The sequence below is a fragment of the Thamnophis sirtalis genome, unplaced genomic scaffold, assembly GCF_051295495.1.
Source record: "Thamnophis sirtalis isolate CommonGarterSnake01/CBP01778 unplaced genomic scaffold, rThaSir2_p1.2 scaffold_9, whole genome shotgun sequence".
In the NCBI taxonomy this organism is placed as follows: Eukaryota; Metazoa; Chordata; class Lepidosauria; order Squamata; family Natricidae; genus Thamnophis; species Thamnophis sirtalis.
This window is the reverse complement of record NW_028261389.1, coordinates 22941482-22955751: the sequence shown is the minus strand read 5'-3', so window position 1 is coordinate 22955751 and position 14270 is coordinate 22941482. Positions and strand designations below refer to the sequence as shown.

General features: G+C 36.2%; 1 protein-coding gene across 2 annotated transcripts in view; it reads right to left on the bottom strand.

Annotated features, from left to right (window-relative positions):
- Positions 1–11828, bottom strand: part of MYBPC1 (myosin binding protein C1) — a 105175-nt gene extending 93347 nt beyond the window's left edge. The window contains exon 1 of one of the 2 annotated variants that reach the window (XM_087723031.1): positions 11686–11828. In XM_087723031.1, the coding sequence (XP_087579157.1) occupies positions 11686–11710 (25 nt within the window). In that variant the 5' untranslated portion in view covers positions 11711–11828. The remainder of the gene's footprint in view (positions 1–11685) is intronic. The other variant, XM_087723032.1, reaches the window with a different exon arrangement.
- Positions 11829–14270: the final 2442 nt, after the last annotated feature.

Genomic DNA, 14270 nt, shown 5'->3' with positions numbered 1-14270 from the left:
TGATAAAAAGATAAATAATAGATAATAGATAATAGATAATAGATAATAGATAATAGATAATAGATAATAGATAATAGATAATAGATAATAGATAATAGATAATAGATAATAGATAATAGATAATAGATAATAGATAATAGATAATAGATAATAGATAATAGATAATAGATAATAGATAATAGATAATAATAAAATAATAAAATAATAAAATAATAAAATAATAAAATAATAAAATAATAAAATAATAAAATAATAAAATAATAAAATAATAGAATACAGTACAGTACAGTACAGTACAGTACAGTACAATACAATACAATACAATACAATACAATACAATACAATACAATACAATACAATACAATACAATACAATACAAATATGTGGTTGTATGACCACATCTAGGCATCCCATTATGAGGTCAAATAAGATCCTTTGAAAAAGTTTTAATATAAATGCTTTTATATTTAGCAGTTAATCTATATATATTAGTGGTGTTAAATTCACAGTTCTGAATATTTACTGCAATTCTGGGTACACTAATGAATGCCATGGAATGCAACTCTGAGAAATAAAGAGTGAACCCATGGGAAAAATTTTCAGGCTTGTTGCAGCACCAAGTACTACATCCTGCATTTCCAAAATTTATCTATTGCAGAAGAATTTCTGGAGTCACATCAAGGGAAGTTTACTGGAAGGTCTCCTGGGGACAAGGTCCATGGACATCCCTTTCTTTATATCCCTCCCACTCTATAGTAGAGAGTCAGGCCTCATCTCTATGTCTGGCAAAGACATTATTTCTGCACCTCGTTTGTTTTTTTAAAAATAGGTTTTAATATATTTTAAAACTCAAAATCTATGCCTTCTTTGCATTTTGAACACCCAGATTTGCCAAATCTCTTTCTAAGGGTTAAGCTAGAAAACTAAGTTTTAAAACAGGGGAAATATTTGTTACAAAATCCATTTTTCTTCTTCTCAAAGAGTATCATCCTTGGCTACTAGGTCTCACTGGTAATGGGGGGGGGGATCAAGTTCTAATCCTAAGGCAGGCCTAAATCTCATGGGCAAGGATACCACCTCTCCAGCTTTGAACTGGAGCCTCTGGGTATTAGCTTCTTGTGTGCAGACTGAACAGCTGACGAGAGACAAGAGGTTGTCTGAGGCTGTGGGAGGGAGACTCCCACTGCATTGTGAAAGCCATTGCATTAACTGAGGTGGATAAAAAAGGCTGCAGGAGGCAGAGTCCCGGGGCTCCAGAATCTCTCTCCTACTGCACTGCACAGCCTTCGTTCTGTATTCTTGCCAGCTGTGACTCAACAATCAACAGATCTATGCTGCACACTGGGGCAGAACCAATATTCCTGCTGTATCACACAATCTTTATAGATAACCTGGCAGGCTATCTTCAAGCACAGATTACTGCTTAGATGATGGTGGGATAGCCAGGTGACAGTGTGAAGCAGAACTCACTTTCCTACTGTACTAGGTAGCCCTTATATCTACTCCCTAACAAATGCAACACACAACATCTAAAGCAGATCTCCTCAAGCAATTTCACTTGTACTGGGAACCTGTATCCGATAAGGTGGGCAATACATTTCAGTCTAAATTTGTGTCACTGTCTCCATTGACCTGAAGTTTCAAAGGCAGCCTTGTTGAAGAAGGCTAAATGCTATAAGGTTGGAAATGTAACCCATCTCTGCTTTATACACTACTAGAAGAACATGCCTAGAATATCAAGATGCGACATCTAATTAAGAGAGCAAAAGGACAGCTGTTACTTTGGTTTGCACAGAGAAATGCTTTCATGGTTTAGCCATCCAAGAAGAGGATTATGGATCCTGATTTACACCAATAGCCAAGCTCACCAAGGAGCCTGATTCTTGCTAGAGCATTTGTTGACGGATGAAAATAGGGTAGCTACTTATGCATTGCCATCACTCTTATTTTTAGACAGAACTGTATTGCTATTTAAAAAAGAAAAGAAAAAAAAGACTAAAGAGGAACAGATCTGAAGAAAATGTGCCACTCACTAATCATGCATATTTAAGAGATGATACAGATGTGGATACAGATGCAAATATGGATTTAGATATCAGGCTGCTGATAAACATCAGGGCAACCTTGGGATATCCAAGAAGCGCTTTAGAAAAACAAGTTGACATTGCAAACTTTAGGAAAACTGGATGAGAGTTCATCTGCCTTGCCTTGCATATGATATTGTACACGATTTAGACAATCTCACACAAAATATGAGATCAGATCTTTGACTGCTGAATCTCATGTTGTGATATGGCAAATGTTTTGCAATTTTGAACATGGGTTGATTGGACAAACACAGAAGATTAAATAGTTCTTATGTGGTGGTGCAGTGGTTAGAATGCAGGATCGCAGGCTAACTCTGCCCACAGTCAGGAGTTCAATTCTGACAGGCTCAAAGTTGACTCAACCTTCCATCCTTACCAAAGTTGGTAAAATAAGAACCCAGATAGTTTGGGGGCAATATGCTGACATTTATAACCATTCAGAGAATGCTGTAAAGCACTGTGAAATGGTATATACAGTAAGTCTAAGTGCTATTGCTATCCCTGCATCTCTGTAATGAAGGAATGGGCAACTAAAGTCCCTTTATGATCAGTGGGCTTCAACTCCCCGAATGCCTGAGCCAGCCATGCTAGATGTTGGATTCCACAGGTGGTAAAGAGATCGAACCACCCCTGCTGGTAATGGGTGGAGTTGCTGACCAAATGACTCTATGTCTCTTCAAATTATTGTTTGATGAAGGTCATGGGAAACTTCATTTCCTTTTTATGATTCCTTATTTGTCAGATTTGGATTGGCAGCCACTGAAATAGAAGCAGACATATGAAAGAGAACATATGCCCACATTCTTTCTGTATTTGCATTATACTGTGATTTAATATTTAAAAATAAATTATTTAGCAATGTTATTCTGTTATTCTATTACTGTATTTTTTGGTTCCAGGTGTTTGCTGAACTTTGTTTTAATTCCTCTGGGTTTTTTGTTCTTCTATCCCATTGTGAAACACCCAGAGTAACTTTGACAAGTTGGTTGTCTATATCAATCAAATCAATGAATACATACATACCCACATTGAAACATTTCTATTTGAATTTTTGATTCTCATCTATCACATTTTTACCTATCTAATCCAAATAAGAAATAGTACTCTCTTTCAGCCTAAATGGTTTTTATTCTTGGATAATCAAATTGGGGCAAATTATGATATATACAGGAAAATATATATTGATGTAGAATTATGATACCAATATCATGCCAGTTTTGCAAACATCTATGAAACACACCTCTTCACTATCCAATCTAAAATATCTTATGTCTACTATACTCAGTTGTATCTACAAACAAGAACCAGATTGCCCATATGGATTGAATGCAAGATCAGATTAATTGGAAAGGATTTACATAGTGTATGATAGATTGCTTTGTTTATGGCACTTAAATAAAATGTGGCCCCAAAGTGTTAGCAAAGGAAACCATTGCTATTCCATCAGATATATGAATGGCAGAGAAAGAGAGAATGGGGTGATGGAGATAATAATTGCTTATTAATGAAAATTGTAAAGTAGTGGACTCTTAAAACATCTGTCAATAAATTTTCAGGATACAAACATTTACACAAAATTAAAGCACGGAACTGATATATTTCTTCCAATTATACAACTTGTACAAAGGCTTTTAAATTCCCACGAAGAGAACAATCCCCCACAAAGCATGCTAGTTGCCATCCATCCATTCTTCCATTTACATTTAACTAAAACAAAGCATCTTCATGATTATATAGTGGGAATAAAATTGAATTTGCTTCTGCTGCCTTGAATGTATAATATTTGCTTAGGGCAGTATTTTTCTAATTTTCTACAAACATAGATAATTAAATGAACATTTACAAAATGTGCAACCACTCAATTAAAGAAAGACATTAATTGTTCTCCTCTTTAAGAGCACGACAGTTTCCCATTTTGTAGGAAAATAAAATCATGATTGTGTTTGCATTTGTGTTTGTCCTCCTCGCTTTTTCAAAAGCCTTTTAAAACTACATTTTGTACCAAAAAGTAATCTAAAAGTAAATGCACATTTAGAATAGAATAACAGAGTTGGAAGGGACCTTGGAGGTCTTCTAGTCCAACCTACACCATTTCAGACAAATGGTTATCCATCCTCTTAAAAACTTCCAGTGTTGGAGCTGTCAGCAGAAGTAGCCTGCAGTACTGCATTCTAACCACTGTGCCACTGCAGCTCAATGTAGGTTAGTTGAGGACTAGGATTGAATAAATTGACAACTATGCTTTGTCTGGTACTTTTCAGACTCCTTCCCAAATGGGAAATTTCAAAAATAGTTTGTGATATTGTAATATGTGCTTGTGTGGGAAGGGATCTGATGTACAGTGAATAATCATCAAATGTATCCCAGAGGTGATGAACTCTTGGCAGAGCTTAAAGTAGCACTAGGTGATAGTGAGCTAAATGTCTTATAATTTGTGTTCAAACATTGACTGATATAGTTTCCAGTGTTTACCAATTTAGCAACAACCTACTTGAATTGTCTTTAACTGAGATGCATATAGTCAGTTATCTTGATTCAAACATGATGAGTGGGAGTTTTGAAGGTCAACATTAATTTAATATCATAGGAGGAAGTGTGGGAGATGAACATGAAAACATACTTATGAGGTAACAATAAACCTAACTCTAACCTCTCTGCAGAAGGTCCTCTTTCTATTGCAGGGTCTATTATATATGGACAGGGGTCTCCAAAATCAACAATTTGCCTGACAAACTTCCCCTGGCTGGGGAATTCTGGGAGTTGAAGTCCACAAGTCTTAAACTTGCCAAGTTTGGAGACCTCTTCATAAGGAAATGGCCAATTAGAAATCAACATACAATCTGAGACTGTGGTCTTTTCTTAAGAAATAAGATATGAATGCAATGGTCAAAGAAAGTTAAAATATCCTAAAATGATGAGCAAGGAGGATAAAAATGTGAATAATCTCTGAAGAATTGCAGGCAATATAGACTGTTAATTGCTCTTGCTGGAGATAAAATAGAATTATTTTCCATATTAGATTAGACAGACTTAAAAGTTACCTGAGTATAAATGCATAGCTGAAAGGACCATTAAAGGACAAATAAATGGAATTGCCCTGAAATGAAATAAATTCTTGCTCTCCCAATTTTTTCCTGAAATACAAAGAGTATTACTAAAATTACTCCAATCATTTTCCATCTAGGCCAGAATTTACTTTAACAGCAGCTATCCATCACGTCCAGCTGGGACTTTTCCAAATATTTGCAATCTGATTCTTTTAAACTAATATGCCAGGCACTGAACCTGAGATCTTCTTCATGCAAACCTTATAATTTATCAGCATGTCTAGGTTAACTACACAAGTGCATTCTCCCTCATCCTTAAAAAGTAGCAGTTTACTAAATCTGTTGTAACAGTGCTTCTGATTGACTCCATCAGAACCTAAAAGGCCTGGATAATAAATATGGAGGCATGAAGTCTTCGTGATTATTCTTTAGCACGATCTAGAATTTCGCTTAGTATTTTCCACCTTGTGGTAGATGGTCCTGTTCCATAATAGATCTCCAAGCTCTAGTAAAAAGAATATTTGGGCTATATTTAAACTGTTGCACACAACTGACAGAACTGACTTGAGAACAATCTGAACTACAGGTGAATAAGTACTTTTAAAAAACTACAGGTAGTAAACCAGCACTCTTTCTTTATTTTAAAGTAAGAACAATATCCAAGTATAATGTAGAGAAATAACGTGAAAGATTCTGTCAATTCTATCAGTCTGTGAGCCATAAGACAGGACAGCTTTTATTTTTTTCCCTTTACTTCAACTGAACACCACAACTTTTATTCATAAAATCTCTTTTCTTTTGCCTTTACCATTGATTTCTGCTTTCCCTGTTGACAGTGCATAGAAAGAAGTGGGAAAATCATAGTAATTATTAAGGTAAAATGTCTGCTCCATACCCATCCAATAGTTGGCTGTCCTGTCTCTTTTAGAAACATCCTGTAAGAGAAAAACTTTCCATGTCCTGCAAACGCTTGTATTGTCAGAGTGAGACTGTTTTTGTAGTCATGCACATTGGCCTGAAAGTCAACTAAAATCTTCTGGAAGATTTCCAAAAACCCAACATCTTGTACTAGCATTGGATTCTAGATTAAGTCTGGCTAGTGCAGAATAGTGCAGTTTTTCCCCCGAATGCCATCACTCTGCTAAAGAACTAATTCCCACAACACTGTCAAACTATTTACTAAGACTGTATTACTATTCTTCTCATCCTTCCTATTACCTATATCCTCCCACTTATGACTATAACCTTGTTGCTTATATCTCTATGATTTATATTGTTTTATTTGTTTCCTAGTATGATTTGATTGCTTATTTAGTAACCTATGACTACCACTAAGTGTTGTATCTTATGATTCTTGATGAATGTATTTTTTTATGTACACTGAAAGCGTATGCACCAAAGATAAATTGACCAATAAAGAATTCTATTTTATTCTATTCTATTCTATTCTGTTCTGCTCTGCTCTGCTCTGCTCTGCTCTGCTCTATTCTATTCTATTCCTACTCCTACTCCTACTCCTATTCTATAAAATTCCTCTAGCATGAAAGCTCTTGAAAAAAAGGAACATCCTCAGAGCTTACAAAAAATGTCAAAATGACGCCTGAGACTGAAGCCCTATCCCTTTTTTATATGGGCCAGACACCCCTGACAAGGGAGAAGGAGTGACGTCTGTAGTATAGCTCTTAGTGCTTAATGTTAAAGGGTCAAAGTCCTCAGAACGTTCCTCATGATATCTGTATTTTTGTGGGAAAAATACATAAAAACCCCCAGATAATCCTTTTTAAATGCTCCATTTATCTGTCAATTAGAAACTGATTTTTTTCAGTTTCAGAAAAACTTCTTCCAAAGATTGACTGTCTATTAGCAAATATTTAATTAGTCACTCATTCTATTATGATGTTCCAATGAGCCATTATATAGCAATTCATTAGCAGTTAACAATGTATAGCCAATAACTATTTCTGAAGAATGGTATCTTAATATTGTTTTCCATTTGTTCCATTAGTCTTTGCATGAATCTTTATAGCTCAAAAGGGAAATGTGATTTTTCTAAATGTCATACATTTGCTAAAGTCAATCATCTCCTGATCATTAAATCCAATTCTGTTAGAATACATTTAGTTGAAATGCCAAAAAAACCCCAAAATAACTATATCCTTGCACTTTTGCAGTCACAAAAACAGTTCTAACCCTAGAAAATGCTCCACAAGGGAGCCTTGTGTGTGTGTGTGTGTGTGTGTGTGTGTTAAAAACAAGTTACACAAGCAAAAAAACTCATTTGATGTATCATATTCAGTTTTGCTTATTTGGAGCATAATTTCAGAATCCCTAAACTATTGAACAATAAAAATAGAGGCATAAATTTATTGCAGACTAAAGATAATAAACTGAATTGATTTAGCAATCTTGGAAACTTGACAGCTTACTACTGAAAGTTAAAAGCCAATCAATGACTCCAGCACATTATTAATTGAACAACATTGATTTATATTTTACATTACAAGAGAGATAATAGAATTCTAGTCCAAAAATTCTTGCATGCAAGTCGTTCTGTGTATTGAGAGCTGATGGTAAGAATTTAATGTGTATAACTTCCACCTCAGAAAGTGAAAATGTACTTGAATATTGTAGTATGTTTCTATTCATAAGTTTAATGTTGTTAATATTTCATCTGTCTTTGTAGGGCATTTGGAGAACTGCTATTCTGTATCCATGTGAATAATTCTGACTCTAGTAGTCTCCCATTTGTGACTGTGTGCAACAGATTAAACATTCTGAATATGCAGCATTACATGAAATATTGTGAACACACAATGGCACCACTACACATAGCAAGAGATTGATGGGTGCTGATATATGTCATTTCCAGACTCTTTTCATGCTAACCTATTATTAAGGTCGATTACGTTGAGTAATATCAATGATACTTCTACCCAAAGAACTATAGATCAATGGAGTTTTTTCTTAATTGATGCTCAGTTTTATCCGCTATCATTTTCTGGCTTAATAACCATAGAACAGATGAATCATAAGATTGGCACAATTTAGTATTTCAGCTATAGATACAGTTTTAACTGCATCTCTATTGCAATCCACAAATCAACTCATCAAAATAAAGCCCGATAATGGAGACCTTACAGCTAATTTAACCCTATCCTCAAGATAAATTATGAAGACTTACTGTATATATTCCCATTTGCATTACAAATAGAATACCTTAAAAGGAAGGACTGGATAGAGCTTGGGCTTTCAAATTTGCACACATATTTTATCTGCTATTTTGGGGAAGGTACCTCATACATTGTCCTCCTGCATTACAGAGCTCTGGCACCAAGAAAATAAATCCTTTCAGTCTGTCAACACTAGGTGCCTTGGACTCAGCCCTGTATGATGCTGAGTCCCATTTTGAGGTGCTAAAATCTTTATAGCTTCCAGAGATCTTAACCTCTTATTTCTATCGAGAACAGAAAACTTTATAACTACACAGCTTGGCAAGCAAGCCACTCTGTGTCACCTCATACCACCTATGAGCATATGCTCATGCATAAGAGTGGCGTATAAATTTGATATACCAACCAACAAAGTATATAACAAAGTTCTCAATTAAACCACGGACCCATGAATTTAAAATAGCTAATATTTTAAATGTCTGTAAAGAAGTAATTTGCTTCTCCCCACCCCCTCCAGTGCTGCAGAAAATCAGCTGTCCTGAACCTAGAGCCTTTATAGTACTGGACTATAATTTCCACGTGTTGGAGAAGGTCATCTTAATCATTGATCTTTCCTGTTACTACCCCAGTCCGAAGACGCCTAATTGCTATGGTTTGACAGAAAGGAGACAAAAGGCCCACAACACAATTAGATCTTAATCCTGGAAAGTGATGGATATTTAACAAAATGTACTAATCGTAATTGGTTAACATGAGATTCTACTCCTTATTTGTTTTTTTAAATATCACTCTGGCTTAAATGTCATTCTTCATGTAAATTTAAATTCATTTAAATGTCACTCTGACCCTGAAGAGTCACCAAATGTTGTCTTTAGGTTTCTACGAGAGCTACAGTTTAAAATGGTCTGACCATATAAGAATCTTAGAAATTATTAGTAATTAACTGTTGTATATTGAGAGAGAGAATGAGAGAGACAAAGAGAGAGAGAGAGAGAATATACCCTTTCTTTATGAATGTAACAGAATAAAATAACAATAAAAATCCCAAACTTAAAATTCGCCAGCTAGGAACTTTGTAGTGTTTACTACTCCAGATTATACAGACAATACAAAATCAGCAGATTGTATCACAAAGCCAACGTCCATGATAATCAGGTAGCTTCAACCACATTCAGAAAGTTAACTATAAATGCTCAAAACAAATAGCTCAAACCTCATGGCCCTCCATTAAATCAGAGACCACATGATAGATTCTAGCTTGTCACAACTGAAATCACAACTAAAAAGATTTTGGAAAAAAGTACACATTCAATCCACCACTCCAATCAAAGTAGGTCATCAAATGCATACCTCCCCTCATAAATTAACTCATATTATCAGCATAGAATGCAAAGAGAGAGAGGGGGGGAGGGAGAGATGAAATACAAGATGGTGAGGTGTCAATCACACTAGCTGTATAAGGACGTCATTTAAAGCACACTTCATAAAACACTTAGAAGATCCCTGTCACAGACTCACAGACAAGGTGTAATCCCCACTGTGGCACTATCTAATATGTCCAGAGAGTATTTCCACATCCCTAGAATGGAAGGGAATTATGTTCACAGTATGAAGCAAAACAAAACAGAATAACCTGAAACACATCAGAGGGGTGTGAATTTGCTAGGATAACATCTTTTTTCAGATGTTCTCTCAATCCAGAGAGCAATAATGATGGTGCTTTCACACATGGAAATTACCCATGAAAATATCATTTTCATCTTCCTAGATTAAAAAGGGTGTATTTGTCACACAGGAGGTATTTTTGAATAACACCTATATTAAGTCTTACATAAAGGATTGTGGATTTTTCTTCTTCATATTTCTCCTAAGAGCATGGCACTAAGGCTGATGTACAGTGTAAATCTATGGTAGTGGAAAGGAAGTAAGTAGGCTGGTTTTGTTCAGGGAGAATTGAAGTTTCCAATCTTTCCCATCCAATTTGACAGTAATCCCACTCAATTGAATAGTTTCATAATCAACTTTGCTCCCAGAAAGAATATACACAACATTGGAAAGCATTAGAGGACCTGTGGGTACATTGTACTTGCAGTCACCCTTGGCAACCTATCCTACTTCTGACTCCAAACTTTTATTATTTTACCTTTGGAAAAAAGTAATGGGACATGTGACAAAGCAAGGTGCCAACAATCAGGCTCATCTTTACTTCTAAGAATACCTCTGCACACTGGCTTCTGAGGCATTGTTTAAAAATGGAATGGTGGGTGGCCAGTAGGTAGTCCTTTATTTGACCTGCATGTAAAAAGAAGCCAAAGGTCGTACAGGGCATTCAAGTGGTGGGGGTGAACAGCAATGTCAGTACTTCACAACCTTGTAAAGAGATGCTTTGTGAATGACTAAACCCTTTTTGTCAGCCATTTTGTAAATGCCGTGCAACCATTTTTCCAGAGCGCCGATAGCAGCCCCTCAAAATTCCAAATAAGTCTATGGTGGTTCCAATTTTTTTCTAATCCTGCACAGAACTAGCCTGTATGTGATCTTCTAAGTAGTCCTAAAAGAATAGTACAAAGCAAAGGAGTCTTGGTCTGGAGCTATAGAAGGTTGAAGAAGCACTGTGTAAGAGGAAAGACTCAGTAGTTGGGCTGTTGGGAACTTCTGACATTGAAAGTTGAGGAACCTCAAGAGCTACCTGTTAAGAAACAACTAGACAATCTGCCCAGTCTCTGTGAAGTGCTTGACTAAATGTTCATAAATGTGTTCTGTAAGTCTTTGTAAAGGTTTTGTTGTAAAGAAATAAGGTGCTTTTCCAAATCTCAGGCAAGGAGCAAAAGTAACACCCTTGAAATTTAATGCATAACTTACAAAGACTGTGCTTTTGTTCATTATCTCTATATCATCTATGCTATAAACATAAACTATGATTTATTTATTTTTTATTTTATTTATTTATTTGTTTATTTATTTATTTAGATAAAAATCAATGGAGTTTGTAAAGATAATACAAACAAATTATCCTCTTAAATTTCCAGATCTGCATGTTAGGATAGTATGCTTTCATAAAAATTAAGTACAATCATAAAAATAGTAATAATAGAATAATAATTCAACTGCACACAACCCAAATCATAATTTTCCAGTTAGACGGAGCTTTCTAATCTTTATTTACAAAGCTGTTCAAATGTGGTTAAATAATCATGTAAGTTGTTTTAGTTTCACGCTAATGGCGTACATTAGCAGATGTCCATGAACAGAAATTCGATATAGCACCAATACAGTTTGCCTTCTCTGATTTCTCTTCATTTGCAAGCTGGTTTGAAAATGTGCATTTCTGAATTTCAATGTGATATATGCATGTATTTAAAAAAAAACAGTTAAACTTACCAGCTGTTTTAGTGGGTTCTGGCATTGTTTCAGGTTGTCTTTATTCCCAGTATGTGCAAATACAACAGCAAGGAATCATTGAGCCCCCAGATACAAATGCAGGCTAGTACGACAAGCAGAGAGCAAGAAGAATTTTTCCATTTTATATACAGCCTTAAAATATCAATCAGAGAAGCACCTCCTCTCCTATCAATGTAAACCCTCTGAAAATTGACAGTTATGGGAGCTCAGCTTACATCTGTTGTTTGAAGCCACTGCCCCCCTCGGCTTTAGGAAGGAATCTCCGCTGCATTTCATGTGGCTGAGGAGATCAGTTATAACTTTCTAATTTCAGACCATGTAGATCCACATACAACATGGGGAATCAAACATCTTGCCAAGCTATCAAAGGGCTTTTAGAGATGAGAGATCAGTCAATAGAGAATTGCCATTGCACCCCCACCCCTGTGGCACTATAGTCCAGACAGACAGCCTGATCAGGAATACGCAATGCTACTTGACTTATTTTTAGTGCTTTGATGGATAGATAGTTCAAACCTCGGAATGCTTCCCTTAACTTGAGGAACGTAGAGTGCTCATCTTCTGGGACAGGGGATTATGGGTGGCTTCAATGACACTGCTCGCAACAAAGAACTCAACGGAAGTGATACTTATTTTCTTCTTCAGTCAAAAATGATGGACAATTCTTATCTGTGAATAAGAAGGCAAAAGGATGGTACATTAATGAAGGGGACTCAAAAACCAATTTTTTACAAAAATTAAGAAGCACGGCAGTAAAGCAGCACAGCATTTGTGTACTTTCAGATGATTGTCCATCCATACATTCTTTAGAAACATGGCATAGAGGCAGTTGTCACACAGGTGTCACAACGTTTTCCAGATCTGAATTGGATTGGTACTTTTCATGCAGAGTAATAAGACTAATCAGTCCAAGTACGTGTTTATGTGAGTTAATATGCTCAGTTTCCCACATACCCCAAATTACTGTGTAATAAACATCAACTGTTCTTTAGAAGAATAGAATAGAATAGAATAGAATAACAGAGTTGGAAGGGACTTTGAAGATCTTCTAGTCCAACCCCCTGCTTAGGCAAGAAACCCTACACCACTCAAGACAAATGGATATCCAACATCTTCTTAAAAATGTCCAGTGTTGGAGCATTCACAACTTCTGGAGGCAAGTTGTTCCACTGAGTAATTGTTGTAACTGTCAGGAAAGTTCTCCTTAGTTCTAAGTTGCTTCTCTCCTTGATTAGTTTCCACCCATTGCTTCTTGCCCTCAGGTGCTTTGGAGCATAGCTTGACTCCTTTTTCTTTGTGGCAAACCCTGAGATATTGGAACACTGCTATCCTTTCTCCCCTAGTCCTTCTTTTCATTAAACTAGACATACCCAGTTCCTGCAACCGTTCTTCCTATGTTTTAGCCTCCAGTCCTCTAATCATCTTTGTTGCTCTTCTCTGCATTCTTTCTAGAGTCTCAACATCTTTGTTGAGAAAGGGGAATGTAGTTTGATTAAATAATTGTTCCTGTTTTCCTATTATATCTTCTAGTCACATTAACTCAATGTTCTTTTTTACTTGCCATGCTTTGCAATCTTTTTAAGGGGAGCAGAGGAGAAAAAAAACAAAAGGCTGTCTCAGAATCAACAATAATTCTATGGTACCACTTTAAATTTTTTGCATAGGTTTAGTGAATCATATCATGATGATTCCAGGGATGGCCCAAATATTATTAGGCAATCACATTCCCCAATAATCCTAGCCCCTGGTATTGGTCACCTAGAACAGCATACTGACTCGCGAATTCTGGGAACTGAAGTCCACACATTTTAAAGTTGCCAAGGTTGAGAAACATTGATCTAGAGTAGGGGTGTCAAATATGTGTCCCATGGGCCAGATGCATCACACGCTGGCCACGCCCACCCCCGTTTTAGCTAAGGGGGGAAGTGGCAATATGTCATGTGATGACAATTTGTCATCTTGAGTTTGACACCCCTGATCTAGAATACTTTCTAGGAATACAGTTTTTTGGGTGATTTTTGCTCCAAAACAGGTAGTAACTACTGGTTTTTGCTCATTCACTGGTTGTAGATGATAGGAAAACTCACAATAAGGATTCCCTTATCTGAATATCTATAGTTAACCATAAAAATTACTGTGTACCGGGAGAAGTCAATCTGTGCAGCAAAGGCAATGACTGGACTAGCAGCTTCCAGCTGCAAGATTCCAGATGTCATTGGGCTTCAGTTCCTCACAATCCAAAGACTAGAATAGTTGGGGGATGATAGGATTTCCAACCTATCGAGGACCCCAAGGGTGGAAAAGGATGGACTGAAGAAATTAATCGCATGGCTTAAATAGAGGTTATTGTTGATAGGTCACTTGTCCTCTGGAAAGACATGGATTGTTTATAACACTCTCTCAGAATGTTAAAGGGCAAGAATGCAGATCACAGCAGTTCCTGTAGCAGTACTCAGTAATAATATGAGCTTTGTTTATCTCATTCTTGCAGTAAAATAGGGCTGGGCAGTTTGAAATACGCAGATCCATTTCTAGTGACCATTGGAATTACTTCTGTCTAGACT